The sequence below is a fragment of the Callorhinus ursinus genome, unplaced genomic scaffold (assembly GCF_003265705.2).
Source record: "Callorhinus ursinus isolate GAN/ISIS: 27379988/994484 unplaced genomic scaffold, GSC_fseal_2.0 scaffold34, whole genome shotgun sequence".
In the NCBI taxonomy this organism is placed as follows: Eukaryota; Metazoa; Chordata; class Mammalia; order Carnivora; family Otariidae; genus Callorhinus; species Callorhinus ursinus.
In genome coordinates, this window is record NW_027397096.1 from 15,223,190 (window position 1) to 15,245,676 (window position 22,487).

At 43.5% G+C, this 22,487-nt stretch overlaps 1 protein-coding gene across 2 annotated transcripts; it reads left to right on the forward strand.

Moving 5' to 3' along the window:
* The first annotated feature begins 538 nt into the window (after nt 1–538).
* Nucleotides 539–16,986, forward strand: COIL (coilin). 2 transcript variants are annotated; one of them, XM_025851369.2, is made up of 7 exons: nt 541–825; nt 7,182–8,295; nt 8,419–8,505; nt 8,931–8,978; nt 11,502–11,571; nt 14,409–14,497; nt 16,020–16,986. In XM_025851369.2, exons 1-7 carry the CDS (start codon nt 581–583, stop codon nt 16,101–16,103), a joined length of 1,737 nt encoding a protein of 578 aa, XP_025707154.1. In that variant the 5' UTR covers nt 541–580; the 3' UTR covers nt 16,104–16,986. The 2 variants fall into 2 exon arrangements, with proteins under 2 accessions (XP_025707155.1, XP_025707154.1); XM_025851370.2 differs by lacking the exons at nt 11,502–11,571; nt 16,020–16,986 and having other exon boundaries at nt 539–825.
* Nucleotides 16,987–22,487: the final 5,501 nt, after the last annotated feature.

The following is a 22,487-nucleotide window of genomic DNA, read 5'->3' on the forward strand; positions in this document are numbered from 1 at the left end:
GAGAGCATGAGGGGGGGGTAGGGTCAGGGGGAGAAGCAGGCTCCCCGCTGAGCAGGGAGCCCCATGCAGGACTCGATCCCGTGACTCCAGGATCATGACCTGAGCCGAAAACAGTCGCTTAACCAACTGAGCCACCCAGGCGCCCCCTAACGGTTTTATTTTAAAACGTGGATATTTACAACACACTAGGAATTGTATCTTTTCCAACTCTTTACAATGAAAAATTTTGTCAATTAAATGTATCGAGAGTTACTGTTTTTTTAAAATTCTCTTCCGTCTAAAAGCAAATATCTTAGAAGACAACTACTGAGAAGTGCATGTTTATCCAGAGAGCTGCCTAAATTCGGACCCTGCGCAGAGCTCAGCGGGAAAGTAATTCACTTAGACTCTTCCCTAGCCCAGTGATGAACAGAATTGAATCGAATCAACCCCGCTCGGCGTTCTTGCGGGTCACGGAGCCTGTAGTAGCCACTTGGAGCCAATAGGGGGCATACGTTAAAAGGCCCCAGGGGGCGGGCCGCCGAGCACGCCTCTCGGTAGCCCAGTGGTGTCTCTCGGCTTCCGTTGAGCATCGGGCAAGATGGCGGCCTCCGAGACGGTTAGGCTACGGCTTCAATTTGATTACCCGCCGCCGGCTACCCCGCACTGCACGGCCTTCTGGCTTCTTGTCGACTTGAACAGATGCCGAGTGGTCACGGATCTCATTAGTCTCATCCGCCAGCGCTTCGGCTTCAGTTCTGGGGCCCTCCTGGGCCTCTACTTGGAGGGGGGGCTCTTGCCCCCAGCCGAGAGCGCGCGCTTGGTACGAGACAACGACTGCCTCAGGTGCGCGCTGTGGCGGGGTCGGCGGTGGCTGGGAGGGCGGCGGGCCGGGGACGCGCCTGCGCACGCCCGGGGCGCCGCGGCCCCTCGGGGGCCGCGCGTGGGGTGGGGGGTGTGGGGTGGGGAGTGGGGGCGGGCGTGGGGTGGGGCTGTCAGGCTGCGCGCTCGTGAACCCAGGAGATGCTGATTGGGCTAGGCAGGTTTGGGGCTCAGCGAGCCGCAGGGTGAGGAGCATCCTTCCCCGGAGTGCTTCTGAGCCGGGTGGCTGGTGGACCAAACTTGGAAAGACCCCGATCCTGTGCGTGGGCTGGGCGTGTGTTTCTTTCAGCCCTGATGTAGCGGGCACTCAGCGGGACACTGTGAAGTGCGCTTGGTGCAGATGTGCCCGAGACCCGGCCTTCCCCTGGCGGCTCTCGGGGTCAGGTGCAGGGGACCCAGGCAAACAGGAACAGTCGCGTTTTCTTCAAAGCGTGTGGTTCGTCCTACCGTAGTGCTCCTGCGAGATCTTCTGAGACTTACGGTGTCATTCTTGTCATAACGTGGGTGTTTTGTGGTTCTTTTAAACAGGTATTTGGGACCCTTTGGGTTGTGAATTGGGAAATAAAATAGTTTTGAATATGCTTCTGGAAATTAAAAAAAGTGATACTGAGATGAGTATCAGGGAGCCGTTGTGGTATGACTTGCCCATGTGTGGTTGATTTGTCTCAATAAAATGGTAAGACATGATCATGTCGGTTTGGATTTTTTGACTAATTTATTTAGGGCTTTTATTTTATTTATTTATTTATTTATTTATTTTTAATATTTATTTGACAGAGAGAGACACAGCGAGAGCAGGAAACACAAGCAGGGGGAGTGGGAGAGGGAGAAGCAGGCTTCCCGCGGAGCAGGGAGCCCGATGCGGGGCTCGATCCCAGGACACCGGGATCATGACCTGAGCCGAAGGCAGACGCTTAACGACTGAGCCACCCAGGCGCCCTATTTTATTTATTTATTTATTTATTTATTTATTTATTTAGATTTTTTTTTTTTAATTTATCTGAGAGAGAGAGAGAGAGAGAGATAGAAAGCACGAGAGGGAAGAGGATCAGAGGGAGAAGCAGACTCCCCGCTGAGCAGGGAGCCCGATGCGGGACTCGATCCCGGGACTCCAGGATCATGACCCGAGTTGAAGGCAGTCGCTTAACCAACTGAGCCACCCAGGCGCCCCTATTTTATTTATTTTTAATATTTTATTTATTTGAGAGAGAGAATGAGATAGAGAGAGTACATGAGGGGGGGAGGGTCAGAGGGAGAAGCGGACTCCCCGCTCAGCTGGGAGCCCGATGCGGGACTCGATCCCGGGACTCCAGGATCCTGACCTGAGCCAAAGGCCGTCGCTTAACCGACTGAGCCACCCAGGCGCCCTCAGGGCTTCTTTTAAAGCTCAGCTACAATGAAAAAATTCTGGAGTTATGAACCAGGCTACTTCTCTGCTTGCTCTTTGTTGAAAATTCTGTTCCTTAGAACATGTCAGATTTTGTAAGATTTCTTCAGAATATCCGGGAATTCAGTTTGGAACAATAACTACATCTTTGTGTGTGTGTCTCTCTCTTAAAATCAGGAATGCTGTGATTTGTTAAGAGTGTTTTAGCTGTTTCTAAAGACAATTTGAAATAGTCCAAATTTCAAAAAGAGTTCTTTTTCCTTTTTCTTCACTGTAATGGCTCTCCATTATTTCTGCAATTCAGGGACTACTTATTACAATTCAGTTGCAAGGACTGCCTACCCTCCTATTAAGTTTACTTTCTGAACTATTCCCTGCCTAATGAATTAATAACTTGCTGCTCACTAATTGCAGTTATACCTCAATTAATGAATTATCTGGGAATTATACTCTTTATAATGAAGTTAATGTCAAAAGCAACCCATGACAGCTGTTATAGGAAATAAATACAGCACAATGGCAGGCAGAATTTCTCCTAAACACTTCAAATGCACAATTGTGTGTAGTAAGAAATACCTTTGCCGCTGGCTTCGGTGGTAAATGGGGCAGACCTTAGGAAAAAACTGAATTTGGAAAAATTCTTGTATTTTTTTTTAAGATTTTATTTATTTGACAGAGAGAGACACAGTGAGAGAGGGAACACGAGCAGGGGGAGCGGGAGAGGGAGAAGCAGGCTCCCCGCCGAGCAGGGAGCCTGATGCGGGGCTCGATCCCAGGACCCCGGGACCACGACCTGAGCCCAAGGCAGTCGCCTAACCAGCTGAGCCACCCAGGTGCCCCGCCATGTAGTATTCTTTTACATGACCGTGTCAGTTTCTTTAACCAGCCTCTTACTAATGGACCTTTTAGGTTGTTATCTTCGTGCATTTGGGCTGCTATGATAAAAATACCATAAACTGGTAGCTTATAAACAACAGGAATTTATTTCTCACAGTTCTAGGGGCAGGAAGTCCAAGATCAGGGTGCCAGCAGATTCAGTGTCTGGTGAGGCTTGCTTTCTGGTTCTTAGATGGCACCTTCTCACTGTGGAAGGGACTAGGGAGGGCTATAGGGTCTCTTTTATAGGAGCACTAATCTGGGTCGTGAGGGTTCCACCCTCATGACCTAAGCACCTTGCAAAGCCCCCACCTCCTAATTCCATCACCTTGGCAGTTAGGGTTTCAACATATGATTTTTACAGGGACACAAACATTTAGACCATGGCATCTTTGTTTTTGTTTTGTTTTAAGATTTTGTTTTTAAGTAATCTCTACATCCAGCGTGGGGCCCAAACACAACCCTGAGATCAAAAGTCACACACTCCACCGACTGAGCCAGCCAGCCCGCCCCCCCGCCCCCCATGATGGCTGTTTTGTTTTTCAGTGGTACATACTGCTGTAGTGAACATACTTGTATGGCCTTGTGTACTTGGGCAGTGGTTTAGCAGGATACATTCCTAGAAGAGGTACTTTTTGGTCAGATTTTAAAATTGGTAAGTACTGTCAAATTGGCCTCCAGAAAAGTTGTACGGGTCTGTATTTATGCCAACAATATATGAGTTACTTTTGTTCAGTATCGTGTGAAAGGTAAGAGAGCAAAGCGATTAAGAGTTCAAGGTCTGGAGTCAGAACCCTAGGTTTGAATCATGACTCATTAGCTGTGTTCCCTTGGTCAAGTACCTTAACCTCTCTGAAGGTGATAACGCAGCAGCCAGGCAGGAGGGAGGCTGCAGGGAACTGAGGGGACCCAGAGAGGGTGCAGCTCTACCTTTTCACTCTCCGTCTTGAATTTCACCTCCATTTGGTGGGACAAATTCATTAAAAACCCGCCAGCTCCTGTCCTCACTGGACTAACGATTATTGTGTTGATAAAAGTTAGAGTTCACATTTGGGGAGTACTTGCTCTGAGTCTGGCACTGCTGTAAACATAGATGATAGCTCATCTGAGTGTTGTAATTATTATCACTGTCCCCAGTTTTACAAATGAGAAAGGTTGAGGTAATATCTAAAAATTCTACTTAAAGTGGGAGAAGAAGGATTTGAATCCAGTCTCTTTGGCCTTGGCAGGCAGTGGGTTTGGGGTCTCAGGCTGTGCAGCTGGGCGTGGCTGTATTTCCGTATGACAGAATCCTAGAAGTGAAATTGCACATTTAAAGGGAGTGCCTTGCCTTTTGGGGTGCCTGGGTAGCTCAATCGGTTGAATGTCAGTCAGACTCTTGGTTTCTGCTTAGGTCGTGATTTTGTGGGTTGTGAGATTGAGCCCAGCACTGGGCTCCGCGCTCAGTGGGGAGTCTGCTTAAAGATTCTCTCCCTCTGCCTCTCCCCCCACTTGCTTGGGTGCGTGCTCTCTCTCTCTCAAATAAATCTTAAAAAAATAAAGGGAGTGCCTCGCATTTTGATAATACCACCCAGCTTGCCCTGCAAAGAGTTTGCCTGAACATTGAAGAGTCTGTTTTAAAAATTTCTTGGAATTAAATCTCTTTTATTGCTAATTACATAGGTAATTCTTTTTTTATTTTTTAAGATTTTATTTATCTACTTGACACAGAGAGAGAGAGAGAGAGAGCAGGAACACAAGGAGGGGGAGTAGGGGAGGGAGAAGCAGGCTCCCTGTGGAGCAGGGAGCCCGACGCGGGGCTCGATCCCAGGACCCTGGGATCATGACCTGAGCCGAAGGCAGTCACTGAACGACTGAGCCGCCCAGGCGCCCCTTACATAGTTAATTCACTTCTCTTCATACAAGGACAGCTACATTTGTTATCTGTGATACAAGTAGAGAAATGAAGGACGTTCCCAGGGAAAGTGTACACCCTGAAAGGAATGGTAACTCAGCAGACCCTAATGAACCATTTCTTATCCTCTGGATGGCAGTTTGTCTCTCATTCTTACTGTGTTCCAAACGGAAATGATTCTTCTCAGGAATAGCATATAGTGAGTGAGGCTGTAACAATCACAGGACCTTTAAGCCAATATCCACAGATCCGATGTCTTCAGAATAGGTGAGGTGATGCCAAGGGCTGCGTTTTGAAAGCGTGAAGGTATTGGGGGCTCATGAATGGCAGCAGGTGCTGTGTTCCAGTGATTTAGTAAACCACAATGACTGAACTGAGAGTCTTGCAACCATTTTCAAAGTTTGATGGGAAATTTGGTCCTAACTGGTTGCCTCAGGATTGAAGCTTGAATCATAACATTGCTAGAAGTAAAACCAATTTATCAAGAATGTCAGGGGACAGTCCAATATACTACAAGTTCCCCAGTAGTTCTTAGATTCATAGGATGCCAACCTACTTTTTGCCCATTTGAGAATTACTTCCTTGCTGCTAGATGCTGAGGTCCATCTTGGGAATAGAGAGTAATGTGTTTTTATAAATTAAATCCTTGATCTTGCAGACTCTTATTTCTGTCTTTATCCTGATGTCAGTAGCTTTGATTTTACTTTGATTTGTATGAGTCTGTGTGTTTGTGTATTCTGAAGAATAATTGTGGATGTTTTTTTCAGCTACCACATTGTGATAAATCACAGGATTACTATCCCATAAAAAATTGTTTTTAAATGTCTGTATCTTCTTATTCCCCAATTATACCTTTTTTTTTTCAAATATGATTATCTAATCTTTCTATGGTCACTAAAAAAACTTGATGAAATATATAGCTGGATATAAATGTATTAAAAGTATAATGTCTGTTTTTAGCAGGCAGTTTTAAGCACCCTCTATGTATTTGACACTGGGGACAGTCCATCATTGGACTGCACATAACAGAATTAGCTGTTGCCAGTTCATGGAACAACAGAGTTTCTTTACTATGATAATATTTTTGGATGGAGTGTGTTAGGGTTCTCCAGAGAAACAGAAACAATAGGCGATAATAGATATATAGAGAGATAGATATGAACTTGTTATAAGGAATTGGCTCATGAGATTGTGGAGGCTGAGGGGTCCCAAGATCCACCGTTAGCAAGCTGGAGACCCAGGAGAACCGATGATATGGTTGCAGTCCAAGTCCAAAGGCTTGAGATCCAGGGGAGCTGATGGTGTTAAGTTCCAGTCCTAGTTTGAGTCTGAAGGCAGGGGAAGGCTGAGGTCCCAGCTCAGACAGTTGGGCAGAGAGAGGGAATTCCATACAGGCCTTCTGTGGATTGGGTGAGGCCCACTCACATTGGGGTGGGCATTCTGTTTGACTTAGTCTACCAATTCAAATGTTAATCTCATCTAGAAACACCTTCATAGACAACCCAGAACAGTGTTTAACCAAATCTCTGGGCACTCATGGCCCAGTCAAGTTGACACATAAAATAAATGATCACAGAATTGAATTTTACAATGGCTTGTCACTGTCCCAGAGAACATAACTTGTTAGAGCATTTTTTCCTAAATTTCAACAGAATAAAAGTAAAATCTGATTTTAAGAAAAAGCAGCCCACATTTAAAAACAAAAATGGATACTCTGCATTATCACCATTTGGGATAGGCAGTCTAATAGAGTGGAAAGATCGTGAACTTTGAAGTTAGACAAACTGCAGTTTGAATCCCATTTCTGCTGCTTATCCACTGTGGATCTTGGGCGGGTTACATGTCTGAACTGTAATTCTGTGATCTGTTTTAACGTGAAGGATACCTACTTCATGGTGGCATTTAGATTAGAGAAAAGGTCTAGAAAATATTTGGGATGCAGTAGATACACAATACATAAAACTAGTCATTTGAAAGTTGACCATAAGTGATACCATATAGGCCATTTTGTCAAAAAGAGTCTTTTGTCCTTAAGTGATTTGACATTTTTTCATTGCCTGGCGGCAACGATAACACACAACCATCCCACTATATAACTGTGTCCTGGAGACGTGCTTATGAATTACTTACTCACTGCGGCTTTTTCTCTTGTTGTTTTGGTAGAGTTAAATTAGAAGAGAGAGCAGCTGCTGAGAACACCGTGACCATCAAGAATGGTGATGATAGTCATTTATTACCTAAAAAAGCAAAGAAGAGGGCATTTAAGTTGGAGGAGGGTGAAGAAACTGAACTAGATTACAAGAATTCAAAGAAGCATTGGAAGAAGCAAGAGAATAGTAATGATGAGAAGACCTTGGATCTAGAACCAAAAGCTGTCATAGATCTGAGTGTGAGGAAAAAAAGCAAGAGGAAAAACAAAGCCATGTGTAGTGTGGTGGATGGTGATGACGAAGAAACCAAGAGAAAATCACCAAAGAGAAAGGAGAAATGTGAATATAAAAAGCAGACAAAGAACTCCAGGTCTTCCAAAGCACAGACAGTGAAGGACTGGGCCGCCCCGAACTGTGGTCCTCCGAAAGGCTCACCTGCTAGAAACAGCCTGGTCAAAGCCAAAAGGAAAGGTGGCACGGCCATTAGTACAAAAGATAGTCCCATTTCCTCCTCAGAGTCCGAGTCCTACCATGAATCAACCAGCGATGGTCTCAGCCATGTCATCTTGGAGGTCAGAAATTCCTCAGAGAGAATATCAACTGAGTCATCAAAGGAGGGACCCTCTACCAAAAACACAGCTGCAAACAAAGTGGCCGCCAAAACTGGCTTTGACTCTACCGCCGTCAAGGGCAAGACAACCAGAACGTCGTCTTCTAGTTCAGACTCTAGCTCAGAGTCAGATGACCAGTGCACGGTGTCCAAGAGCACCCCGGAGCGCGCTGCCGGGTTCCTGAAGCCAGTAGGCCTCTTTGCAGGACGAGGCTGCCCAGGCCCGGGGCCCTGCTCACAGACTCCCAGTGCTGCCGCGTGGAAGCATTCTGAAGCCAACGGTGCCAGACCCACCCCTCCCGCCCCTCCTCCCAACGTGACTCTCCCCGCCAGTTTGGGAAGAGGTTGGGGGAGAGGAGAGGACCTTCTTTCTTGGAAGGGGGCTAGGGGCCGGGGGATGCGGGGGAGAGGCCGAGGCCGAGGGCAGGCCGTTTCCTTTGTGTTAAATAGAAACGCCGAACATCAGAAGCACCAGCAATTAAATGAAATGGTCACAAACTCATCTACTATTATCCAGGCAAGTATGATTTCTCCTGAGCGTACCTCTTCCCCTTCTCCCACGGGGTGTGTCTGGAGTGGGTGTCACGGGTTTGCTTTTTTTCACCAGTAACAGAGTCCCATGACTGATGCTGTTTTTCAGAATCCAGTAGAGACACACAAGAAGGACTACAGTTTATTACCACTGTTAGCAGCTCCTCCTCAAGTTGGAGAAAAGATTGCTTTTAAGGTATATTTTAAAACCACAACAATTACAACAAAAAAGATTATCCTCCCTCCAAATAAACTTACTCGTGAGCAGCTCAGGATTATATATGTAGATGTATATAGACCCTTTCCAGATCATATCTCTCCTCTTCTTGTGCCTGGTACATAGTAGGTGCCTACTTATTATTTCATGAATGAATAAAAATGGCTTAGCCCAATGTCCAGAATATAGCAAGTACTCAAAAAAGGCTCTACATATCACCAACTCCCCCCAACATCCTCCCCCAAACCAAAGAAACCTTTCCCACTGGAACCCCTGTTTTGCCATAGGTTATGGTAGGGCCCCCAGAGTGGCGGGGTGGGCACCCCAACCCGGCACATTTTCTCAGGGGCGGAGGAGAGGAACCACAAAGTTTGTGTATTTGTGGGCTCTTTATTCTTTTGTAGCTTTTGGAACTAACGTCTGATTATTCTCCTGATGTCTCTGACTATAAGGTAAGGCTTTTTATTTAAAACTAACTGTTAGTATTTTGAAGAAGCTAAAGTTGTATTTAGTACTGCTAATATGGATAATTTTGCTTTTTTGGAGTAAATGTTGTAAAGTGGAAAATGGGAACATTATCAAAATGTAAACTTTTTAATAATATCACCGTGGAGCCCCCCAGTGTTGTTTTCCTTGCACTTGGGGATGAATGTAGGACAATGACGAGGTTTAATTTTTTTAAGTCATTTTTTTCTAACCAGCTTAGACATTTGCAAGCTTATTTGAATGCCACTCCCCCAAGATCGTAAACTTTGAAAGGAAATAATAAATAGCTCTCAGCCAGAAAATTTGATTATTTTCATCATAGGAATCTATTTTATATAATTGTGAATTACTGCAGATTCTTATGGTCTAACATGGCCCCTTTTGCATTATCCATTAACCACAGGTAATTCACAAATACCATCCTTGGAATTTATTCACTAAACATCTGTGTAGGACTTTACGTTGGTATGAGCTTTATCATAGTTCAGTAAAAGCTTAACTCCAGTGGGATTACAGAATCACATGTTTCTTTCCCTTTTTCACCCATTCAAAATTCTGTTAAAATGCATAATTTCTTATTTCGATGTAATATATGGAATATAAGTCCATTTAGAAAATAATAATTGATAATGTTAACAAATAATACAGAGAAAGTACAAGGAGATTTGATTTAATCTGAGTTGATACCTTGGAAGACTTTTTTTTTTTTTTTTTAAACCTTGGAAGACTTTTAAAATCCTGGTAAGAACCTTTCCTCAAAAGCAGACTAGAAGAAGAATCGGTTCATGAAGGGGTTTGGTAGGTCAGTTGGAGGTAATTGGTTTTTTATCACATTTTTCATCTTAGCCTCTTATTATAGGTGACATATAAGTTATCATCTAAAGCAGGATACTTGTGAATGAAGAAAAGGATTAATATTATATTAATAACTATCGTGGAAGGAAATATAAATGGACCTGTCTTGGGCAAACTGGGATGTTTTGTCACCTTACGGTAGATAAGGACTTTAATTCTGTGATATATGGGGAGATAGATAAATATAGAATTCATATGTCCTACAGCCTCTACAAATTATAAGTCTAGGTGATACTTATTTTTTAAAAAATGCATATTAAGTCAATGTTGGTCATCACAGTTATTAGCCTGGAACACTATTTGCTTACTTTCCCGGTATTTTTAGAACTTTCTGGAAATTATTTTCAAAACCATTTGCAGAGTAAAAATCAGTCCCAATTTTTGCTTTGACCTCAAGTGCTGCTATCTAGCTTGATCACTGGCTTTATTCCTGAAGCTTGCCTTCAGAAGTCAAATCTGTCTTCAAAGAATGTAGTCTCCTCTGCTCGGACCCTGTCTCATGTGTACGCACCTACCTGCGGGATTTTAATCAATGGAGGAGACTGAGCGACTCCGCAGAAGTCAGTGCAATGAAGAAAGAATTTCTTTTTTTTTAGATTTTATTTATTTATTTGAGAGAGAGAGCATGAGAGAGAGCACGAGAGGGAAGAGGGTCAGAGGGAGAAGCAGACTCCCTGCTGAGCAGGGAGCCCGATGTGGGGCTCGATCCCGGGACTCCAGGATCATGACCTGAGCCGAAGGCAGTCGCTTAACCGACTGAGCCACTCAGGCGCCCTGAAGAAAGAATTTCTTACTTACAATTCCCGAGGCTGCAGGGAATGCATGTCATGCGGGCCCCTGGGGGAAAGCGTCCCTGGGGGACGTCATTTGGAGGCAGAAGCAGGGGTGAGGAGAAAGCCTGTGCCAGGGCCTTTATTGGGCTTTCCTTGGGATAAGGCAGGGTGGGGGAAGTAGTCCAGGATTGGCTAGCTTGAAGAATTAGCAGGCTTTGGGCTACAGGGGCTGTCCCCAGTTGCGTGGTACTTGCCTCTGGGATGATTTAGACCAGGGAAAATACTGGCTTGAGGTGTGGGAGTTTTATTTCTCCTACAGGTTGATTTATTTAAAAAAAAAATTTTTTTTTTTAAATTTTATTTATTTGACAGAGAGAGGCATCAAGAGCGGGGACACAAGCAGGGGGAGCGGGAGAGGGAGAAGCAGGCTTCCTGCTGAGCAAGGAGCCCGATGTGGGGCTTGATCCTGGGGTCCTGGGATCATGACCCGAGCCAAAGGCAGATGCTCAACGACTAAGACACCTAGGTGCCCCTAAAAAAAATTTTTTAAGACTTTATTTATTTGAGAGAGAGAGAGCATAAGTGGGGGGTGAGGGGGGCAGAGAGAGAGAGAAGGAGAAGCAGACTCCCTGCTGAGCAGGGAGCCTGATGCAGGACCCTGGGATCATGACCTGAGCCGAAGGCAGACACTTAACCAACTGAGCCACCCAGGTGCCCCTAAAAAAGTTTTAGTATTGAGATAAAATATATATAATGTAAAATTCACCATTTTAACTGTTTTAAAGTGTATAATTCGGTGGTTTTAGTATATTCTCAATGTTTCACATGTTGGTTTTTGACTTGGACTTTTATTTTTGAAAGGAAGGAAAAATACTAAGCCACAATCCAGAGACCCAGCAAGTAGATATAGAAATTCTTTCATCCTTACCTGGTGAGTCTTCTAGAAAAGAATTTGAAAATTTAGGCTCTTCATATCTACGTTGGTTTCTAAATAGCTTTTATACCCAGGAGCTGCTCTCTGCCTTGGCCTGTGTGACTAACTCTCTCCACTACCCCTGTCGGCACAGAGCAGCCCTGGGGACCCACGCTCCCTCTAGTGGAGGTGTGTGTCCACTAAGGGTTGTTGGAGTTGTTTCCAAAGCTGTTAGGCAAGTTGTTCTTTTTCCTGTAATTATGTAATTTCATAAAAATTACATAAACTGATGAGCACTGATTGCAAAAAGAATTATTTCTATGAAACCCAAACTGAATGCTGACCCAAGAGTGTAACTAAGAAATTTATTGAATTATGGATCTGCCAAAAGAGATTGGGAGGAATCTGGTAAAAATCTAGGAAGATTCTGAACTTAGACTGCCTTGCTAGTGTTTGCATTCTTTCATCCTTTAAAAAAAAAAAAAACTCAGAACATGTAATTGTAGAAATTGCAGACATATATTAAGTATATGGTTTATAAAAGAAAGCTAACTCTAATCAGCAGGCTCCTAAGACCTACTCAGCTCTATTTTAAAAGAATTGGTTTCTTTTAAAAAACATACTTTTGTGTGTTAAGTCAAAATAAAATGTCTGAAGTATATGTACATGCATACTCTCACATATTATTTCAAATGTTTCCCTGCTTTATCCCTGATTCATCTCACCTGTTATTGGTTCTAAAATCTGGGAATAAGAGAGCTTTTACTGTATATGGCTTCACTTGGGTTGTGTTGTAGGGATCCCTGGCCAGAGAGCAGGGGAGATCCCTTTTATTAGCAGGCCCTAAGGCAGTTAAAATGTTAAGTAAATGATTAGATATAACTTAAATTGGTTTTCCAGCTTTCTTCTGATTAGGTTTTATTTGAAGAAATCTCCCTTCCTAGGAATGGTAGACAGAGAAGTTTGTCCATGGTCAGATTCCATGGACACAGCCTGATCACTGCTTGTCAGGTGATTGGCAGTGAGAGCATCCAGTTAGAACTTTTCTTCTTTGGAGCATCTAGAAGTGGCTTTATCTGTTCACTAATAGAAATACAGGTAGTCCTCGCTTTGCATGGTTCTGATATATATATCTATAGAATCTTTAGTTACCATGGTTTGGTTAAATAACACCAGTTCCCAATGACATTAGGTATGCTGTTAGCTGTGAATAACTGCTAGCTCTTCAGTACACAGACGACTATGTCAATAACAGGTGTGCATCGTGATCAGCGACCAGTCACGTCGTTTCCAAGTCTCCTGGTGACTGGTCGCCGTGTGTCTGTTACTCCATCCCCAGACACACGGCAGTGCGTGTGGTTGTGCTGCCTCCTTGTCTCTCAAGGATAAACCCACATGGCATTTTACAAAAATGGATGTTGAGGTAGGGAATTGGTCAACAAGGCTGAGAGTACAACAAAGAAACAGAAAGTGATGATTCCGGAGGTGACATCCAAGTGGAATTCAGGTGAAGTGGGGTCAGAAGAAACAGCTGACCGTGTGGGTGTTGGCACTGCAGTTCATGTGAACTTCTTGACATAAATGAGGAAGGATGGTGGTGACAGAGGGATGAAGAGGTCCCCAAAGTGACATCAGCAAAAATGTCACACAGTTGCAAAAAAGAAGCAGAGAAGCTCTAAGAGCTATTTCATGATGATGATAAGAGCTCAAAGGGTAAAATACTGAAAGCTGATGCACACTTAGAAAGGAGTCTGCTGCTTCTGCAAGGTGTGGAAAAGATTCTCTCTCGGTGTTGTCGTTACGTGACAGGAAGGCAGGCAAGCACTGTTCAGACCACCTTGATAATAGCATGTTCTTTTCTTTTTTTTAAGATTTTTATTTTTAGGGGTACCTGGGTGGCTCAGTTGTTAAGTGTCTGCCTTTGGCTCAGGTCATGATCCCAGGGTCCTGGGATCAAGCCCTGCATTGGGCTCCTGCTCAGCGGGAAGCCTGCTTCTTCCTCTCTCGCTCCCCCTGCTTGTGTTCCCTCTCTCGATGTCTTTCTCTCTCTGTCAAATAAAAAAAATAAAATCTTTAAAAAAAAAATGATTTTTTTTATTTTTGTGTCATCTCTACACCCAAGGCGGAGCTCGAACTCATGATCCCAAGATCTAGAGTCGCATGCTCTACCGACTGAGCCAGCCAGGTACCTGGATAAGTTTCTTAACAAAGAAATAGAACACTAATTCTGTCTTTTTGGTGGTTTAGATTACAGTGTACTACGTAAGCATTAGTTTTGCTGCTTTTTATCTCTCAGTACAGTAGAGGTTTTAATGTTTCAACAATTTTTAAAATGTCATGAGACCATCATAATTTTCCCCGTTGATTATTCAGATCGTTCTGCATAATTTCAGCCTGCATGGTCATTTTTATGACCCCACACTACCATACAAAGCGAGGACTGCTGTATTACCAAGTAGTAAGTATGTTTCATTTCTGAGGACAGAGCAAGATAGACAAATTTTGCAGATTCAGATTACCTTTCCCAGCTGGAACATATCAATTATCTTTTGGATTATCTAATGGTTACACATAATCTTTTTTGAGAGTACTAATAACAGTGTATCAAGCTCATTTCTTTCTTCGATGAAGGAGAGATTGTCTCTGATAAATGGCCAAGAAGCTCTTGTCTGCTGTTACAGGGTTTCCTGAGGGTCTCCTGTCACTGAGCACTCCATGCTTTCATGTGTGTACCCGGCCTCCACATCAATGGACAATTTGTGGTTGTTTTTCTATTGATATAAATTCTCTGTAGAGAAACATTTTCACTACTGGGAAATTATTTATTGTCTCTCTTTCCTACCGTCTGGTTTCAGCCATGAAAGAACCTGGGAAGTTTGATTTGGTTTATCACAATGAAAATGGAACTGAGGTAGTGGAGTATGCTGTGACGCAGGAGAAGAGGGTAGGTGCACTTCTCTTCTTGAGGTCATTTGGTTGTCTGTTCTCTCGACTGGCTGCTGGTGGTCTGGAAGGTGACATTGAGGCTTCCTGAACTGCCTATATTAAAGTCATAAAAGACCCCGGCCCTGGGATCTCTGGTCTGCCTACAGGGTGGCAGTTTCAGTGCCCAGTACCAGGTTAGGGTGCCATCTTGGATCTCAAAGAGCCTACATGACGAGGCGCACAAATAACGAAGTTTTACTGAAGACTGTAGAGTTGCATAAAAACATAGTTATGTAAGGGCTTCAGTAGAGAAGAGTAGCGTATTTAAAAACCTTATTGATATATACATTGAGAAAAGTATAGTATATAGCTTGAAGGAGTGTCATAAATGAACATACGCATGTCATCGGCACCTGGGTCAAGAAGCAGAACATTAACAGCCCCCCTGGAAGTCTCCATCACGTCTCCTTGCAGTCACTACTATCTTCCAGGTGGTACCGTGACTCTGACTTACAACAGCATAGATGGTTTTGAAGAATGACATAAAATGATGATTCTGTCTTTTGACTTCTGTTTAAATCCTTAAGTTGCCATTTTAGGAAATAACCTGGTTTAGGGCTTTTAGGCAGCCGGACTTCCAGAGTTGCTGGCACGGCTATGCTAGCATTAAACGAAATAGAATTTATATTCAAGAAAATGCTTCCTCTTAAGGTGTTTATCTTTGAAATGTTATGGATATTATTCTGTAACTTTCAGTATTGCAAACTAACATTTTAGAAATGTAAACTTGTAGAAACCCTAACCAGACTATGTTTTCCTTTGTCCTTAAGATAGATGACACTCTTAGGGATTTATTCCAAAAACACATTTTTAGGGTCTGTGCTAGGATCAACAGATTTGGCCAAGTCTCCTGAACTTCTTTATTTGCAGCGTATGCCTCTTCACTTTTTTGTTGAAATGTATTCTTGGAAACTACATTGGAAAATTAACCTTGGAATCCTTTCTCTGCCTTATTAAACAGGGGCTTGAAGCAGAGCTACCGTTCTCTCACACTAGATGGCCCTCATGATTCGTCCACATGGCCGAGTGTTAGCATTTGTTCGCTCTTGGTAAAACATGAACCGCCTCCGAGTTTTAGGCAGCACAGGATAGAGCTGTGCAACTGAGCATAAGGAGTCCACTGATAACCCTTAAAGGCCACCTCTGCCTGTGAAGAGTCTGTGGGCCGCCGAGCCACAGGGTCCTGTTGAGCAAATCCTATTGACCCTGGGTAACCAGCTGCCCCACAACCCAGCCCAGCCCATCCCTACCCTGCTGGAAATGAAGGAAAGGTGCAATGTGTTTAATGTAAAGTGTAGTTGCATTCTAGGTAAACAATTCTTTTACCTTAATTGAATTCAGCTTACTGGGACTCGGATCATTCCAGGTCTTCAGCCATTCTGCACAAATGGAAATTTACTTAACTGACGTTTTTAACTGACTGAAACCTGTATGATCTCCAAATGAAGCCTCTAAACCAAATATTTTCTGTTTTTCCTCAGATCACTGTTTTTTGGAGAGAGTTGATTGACCCAAGATTGATTGTTGAATCTCCGAGTACCATACCAAGTACAGAGCCTGCTTGAGGATGACCTCTCCACCTCATAGTTTATGAATGTCTTGTTCGTGAAAGTGACTATAACCTGAACTTAAAAAAAAAAAAAAGATTTGAAAGTTGTATGCATTTTTTGTTCACTTTACTGCATAGGAAAAAAATCTACCTCATCATTTAAAATAACGTGGGTGTTGCTTTTTGTAGATCTTTTTTTTCTTTTCTTCTTCCAGGCTTAATTTCAGGAACAAAATTTAAAACATGACATTCCCTGCAGGCATTGTTACATATCAGTATATTTGGTTTCTTCTCTTTTTTATTTTTTGACCGTCAAGTAGCCATCGTCAGTAGGAGTTTATAACACCAAGTACAAGAAAATGCTGCATATCTTGTCTTCGTAAGTTTTATTAAGTAACGTTTTAAAACATGAAAGCATGTTACTTGACCTAATTTTTTAACATTCGGGTTGTTCCATTAAATATGGAATATCTTATAAATTGCAAGTATTTTATAATTGTAACTGTCAAGGATTAAAAAGTAGCTGGGTTTGTTGGCAGGCAATGAGTTCAGGTATCCTTTCACATTTTTCTCAACTTTAAAATTGAGGATTTTCAGAGCCCTGTGTAGAGCAGTGAAAATAAGACCTTGTGTGTTTGCCTGGGATGAACTGGTGTACCACCTGGGTGAGGGGATCTCCTATGAGTTCAGACCAGGGAACGTGTTATCTTGCTACAAGATCCCAAGCACCTGGCTGAGTGTGCTGGAGTGAGGACTGAACAGAAACTTCAGTTTCTGTTATTATTCAACACAAAGCTAAAATGGCTAAATCTATACTGTGAAAATTGCTTCTTTTTAACAAAAGATCAGGTTCCTCCTTCAGCTTCGCAGATTTTTAAATAAAACCATATTGAACTAAACTTCCATGCTGAGTCATCATGTTTAGTTGAGTATTGCAAATTGCTGTCTTGTTTCACAATAACGCAAGAGATTGAAATGTTCTGGAGAGGAAAAATTTTGCTTTGACTGAAGAGTTTGGTGTTGCACAGTTTAGTCCAATGAGATTCATTAGATCTAGGAGCTGTTGGGCCAGTGATGCTACTTTTAACCTGCATGACATTGATGTGTATCAGATGTGGATTTATTGATTTTTTTCTTTTAAAGATTTTATTTATTTGACAGAGAGACAGTGAGAGAAGGAACACAAGCAGGGGGAGTGGGGGAGGGAGAGCAGGGAGCCCAGTGCTGATGTGGGGCTCGATCCCAGAACCCTGGGACCATGACCTGAGCCGAAGGCGGACACTTAATGACTGAGCCCCCCAGGCGCCCGGATTTATTGATTTGTAATGAGAAGTATTACTCCAGAAAGTGTGAGATCAATGTGAGTGTTGGGGTCTTGGCACTGGGGTTCTTGCATAGCACCCTTTCTTTCCAGGGTCTGAAAAACAAACTAAGGTAACTAGTAAGCGCCAACAGGCATATGAATAAATGCTCAACATCATCATCAGGGAAATGCAAATCAAAACCACAATGAGATATCACCTCACACCTGTTAGAATGAATATTATCAAAAAGACAAGAAATAATGAGTGTTGGTGAGGATGTGGAGAAAAGGGAATCCACTGTGCAGCCACCTAGGAAAACAGTATGCCCTGTGTTCATTGCAGCATTATTTACAGTAGGCAAGATATGGAAACAAGTGTCCATCGATGGATGAACGGATAAAGAAAATGTGGTATATATATATATATATGTATGTACTTGTTATTCAACCATAAAAAGGAATGAAATCTTGCCGTTTGTGGCAACATGGATGGACCTTGAGGGTACTGTGTTAAGTGAAATAAGTCAGAGAAAGATATTGTATGATCTCATATATGCAGTCTAAACAATCCCCCCCCCAAAAAAAGGAACTCAAATACAGAGGACAGATTGGTGGTTGCCAGTGGTAGGGGGTGGGGGTGGGCAAAATGAGCAATGGGGGTAAAAGGTACAAGCTTCCAATTATAAAATAAGCCATGGGCATGTAACGTATAGCATGGTGACCGTATTTGAAAGTTGCTAGGAGGGCGCCTGGGTGGCTCAGTCGTTAAGCGTCTGCCTTCAGCTCAGGTCGTGATCCCAGGGTCCTGGGATCGAGCCCCACATCCGGCTCCCTGCTCCGCGGGAAGCCTGCTTCTCCCTCTCCCACTCCCCCTGCTTGTGTTCCCTCTCTCGCTGTGTCTCTCTCTGTCAAATAAATAAATAAAATCTTTAAAAAAAAAAAAAAAGAAAGAAAGTTGATAGGAGAGTAGATCTTAAATTCTCATCACAAAAAGTTTTCTGTAACTATGTATGGTGGTAGATGTTACCTGGATTTATTGTGGTTATCGTTTTGTAATGAGTGTATACAAATACCGAGTCATATTGTACACCTGGAACTAATGTTATATGTCAGTTTTACTTCAGTTAAAAAACATAATTAGTAAACATTGACTAGATCAAAGGGAAGTGTTGACCTCAGGGTGTGTTTTCTTCAGATTGTAATCAATTCATGAGTCCCCTTTTTCCTCTGTAGTGGTGTTTTTCAAACTACAGATAGCCTACTAGAAGGGTCATGATGTCAAATTGGGGGTCATGACCTCTTTGAAAGATGCACTAGGATAGAAAAATACTACATTCAGTAAATTTCAGTTTTCTTTATAAAACAGATTGAACCACTGGGTGGCTCAGTTTCGTAGCTAGCTGCCTGCAGCTCAGGTCATGATCCCAGGGTCCTGGGATCAAGGCCCCTGGGGTTCCCTGCTCAGTGGGGAATCTGCTTCTCCCTCTCCCTCTGCCTCTCCCCCGGTTCATGTGCGCACATGCGCTCTCTCTCAAATAAATAAAATCTTAAACCCCAGAATTTACATATAGCTGTGTGTGTACTGGACCACCACGTAAAATGTAGCTGTATTTATTCCTTTTTTTTTTTTAAAGATTATTTATTTGAGAGAGAGTGAGTGAGAGAGAGCACAAGTAGGGGGAGCACCAGAGGGAGAGGGAGAAGCAGACTCCCCGTTGAGCACGGGGCCCCATGTGGGACTCGATCCCAGGACCCTGGGATCATGACCTGAGCCGAAGGCAGACACTTAACCGACTGAGCCACCCAGGCGCCCCTGTAGCTGTATTTATTCTTGTTTGGAATCAGATCATTGTCCGATGTGGAAACTCTAAACCATACAGTTTATTCCAGGAGTGAGAGAGAAGAAGGGAGATGAGGAAAGTTGCTGGGCAAAAAGCACCTGGCAGAGACTAAGTCTTTCCCTCGCTTGTCCCGGGCTGGTGGTCCTGTGCTGGATGAGGAAATAGCAAGTACTCAGTGGCCAGCCCTGAGTATTACAGGATTAGTCTGTGGATTTCAAGTAGTGACGCATCTAACTCCTGTCAACGTAAGATTGAGTAACTTGCCAAGACCACACAGTTAGAGGAGAAAGCGTCTAGTGTAATTTCAGAGCAGTACTTTTCCCTGAGGTTTTTCAGTGGCTGTCCCTAAAACTCTTGTGTCCTGGACTGACCGTAAGCAGTAGGGTGCTCTCCACACCCTTCCCCCAGGGCCTGTGTCATTGGGAACAGGAAACTTCTGGCTCATGACCTTTCTGCCCCACAACTCAGTTTGGTCTATCTTCAGGTTGTCTGCTCACCATTAAGTTCTTTTTTGTTTTTTGTTTTGTTTTGTTTTTAAAGATTATTTATTTATTTGAGAGAGAGAGATAGCAAGAGCAGGAACACAAGCAGGGGGAGTGGCAGAGGGAGAAGCAGGCTTCCCACAGAGCAGGGAGCCTGATGCGGGGCCGATCCCAGGACCCTGGGGTCATGACCTGAGCCGAAGGCAGATGCTTAACGACTGAGCCACCCAGGTGCCCCAGTTTTTTTGTTTTTTAATTGTCTGTTTTTTATTATTTTTGTTTCGATTTAAAAAATTATTTTAAAAGAGCTTGATTGAGTTATAAACTGATAACCTAAAAACTGCACATATTAAATGTGTTCCATTTGATGAATCGGAACATATGCATACATTCATGAAACCATCACCACAATTAAGCTAATAAACAGCACCTTCAAAAGTTTCCTTGCGCCTTGTTTTGGTTTTTTGTATGTATGTTAACAACTCTTAACATGAGACCTACCGTCCTCAATTTTTATATAAGTGGAATCATGTAGTATTTGTCCCTTATGCCTGGCTTATTTCACTTAGTATAGCACCCTTCGGTTCATCCGTGTTGTTGCACATGGCAGGATTGCCATTTTTTAGGCTGATAACACTCGCGCTTGTAGGTACCACAGTTTTTATCCATTCATGCGTGGATGGATGTTTAGGTTTCTACATCTTAGCTGTTGTAAATAATGTTGCAACGACCATGGTCACAGTTAAATTCTAAACTGCTTTAGCTCTTAGACATTCAACTCTGTATAAAAAGCTGTCTACATCTTAGCTGTTGTAAATAATGTTGCAATGACCATGGTCGCGGTTAAATTCTAAACTGCTTTAGCTCTTAGACATTCAACTCTGTATAAAAAGCTGTGACCCTTACTCAACCAGTCCAATATCCCACCGGATCTTTTTTCCCTTCTTGTGACAGCTGCAGGTTCTCCAACTCTGTCCACGTCCCTGATATGACTGATGTCTTCTTTGTTGTCCTCCCTGGGGGCACTGGGTTGTTAACTTTTTACCTGCTAACTTTATTTTAGCTACTTCCAAACCTGGATTCGTTGGAGCATTCATTCCCAAACTTTTTAACTGTTCTGAAGGGATGACATCACAAAAACTTGTCCCAGGTGAGAGAACTATGTACTCTCCAAATGTGGGTACTATTCGGTTCTAACTTTTAACTTCCTTATTTACACCTAAAAGAGCTGTTCCAAACTTTCTCCTTCAACCCAAACCCCCCTTCCCCCATGTCAAGTAGACAGCTCTTGCCACTCACCAAGATGAGGGGGCCCGGCAGGAATCCCCTCCCTTCACAGTAATGACTGTACTGGTTGGTTTTTCTTCCTGGGGCTCTGTTGCCAGCACTGGCTCGCAAGGCCTACTGTATCAGTCTAGATCCGATTAGGAGAAAGAAGCCACACAGTAATTCAGACAGGAAAAGTTTAGTATCAAGAATTACTAACTCTAGCATGGTGCACTGGGTGTTATGAACAAACAATGAATCATGGAACACTGCATCAAAAACTAATGATGTAATATATGGTGATTAACATAACAATAAAAAAATTTAAAAAAAAAAAAAAGAATTACTAACTCTAGAAGATAGCAGGAGGGGAAGAATGAAGGGGAGTAAATCGGAGGGGGAGACGAACCAGGAGAGACGATGGACTCTGAAAAACAAACTGAGGGTTCTAGAGGGGAGGGGGGGCTGGGGGGATGGGTTAGCCTGGTGATGGGTATTAAAGAGGGCACATTCTGCGTGGAGCACTGGGTGTTAGGCACGAACAATGAATCATGGAACACTACATCAGGAACTAATGATGGAATGTATGGTGATTAACATAATAAAAATTAAAAAAAAAATGACTAACTAACAGGGACTGGAGTAACCAGGGACCGGCTATAGTAGGAAATGAAGAGGGCGCTAACGGAATAGCAAACGTGAGAAGCAGCTACTCCTGGAGCTGAGACAGAGCCCCCCAGGGAAAAATCCCCAAAACCTCCACCCCTGGGGCTCTCGTGCTGAGGCCCTCTTGGGAGGTCATGGCCATCCCTCACTGAAGGGCAGAGAAGTCTCTGTGCTGCTGTACTGGCAGAACTTGCTGGAAATCTGCCCTCTCCCACACATTTAATTATGTAGCATTTTAAAGTTACATTTATTAATATTGCCAAATATCTGATCTTGTCAAACCAGTCTCTGAGTATTGGGAAACTGTCAGCTCACTATAGCAGATACATTTCCAAAATGTATCTGAAAATCCAAATTTTTCTAATTTTTGCCTGAAAGCTCACATTTTTTCACTGGCAACTAACACAGTCAGTTGCTCTTGAAGTGAGAGACTGACTTCGTTCGTTGTCAAGAAGGTGTCTGCCAGACCCATGTCCGAGCGACCACAGGTTGTCTGTCCGTCGGTATTTCAAGTAATGATGGTGTGCCACAGAAGGTGTGGGCTGTCGGGCTCACCACGCAGCACGCCTCTCCGTGGGAAAACCACCGTTCTCTGGTTCGCAGCAGCAAATGTGCCTTCACAGGTCACGATTTCCTAACAGTAATCGTCCCTTCTCTATCAGGGACGTTGCTTCTCTTCCCTATGGCCCGTGTGAGGCCCCGCGGTACGACAGGCTCCCTGCGCGCCGACGCGCTGCAGTTCCCTGCTTTTGCACCATCACCGCAGACCTAACACGCCGACACCCCTTCGTGGTTTGGGCCTCACCGGCCCCTGAAAGACGACGCTGAGAGACCTGCTGGCC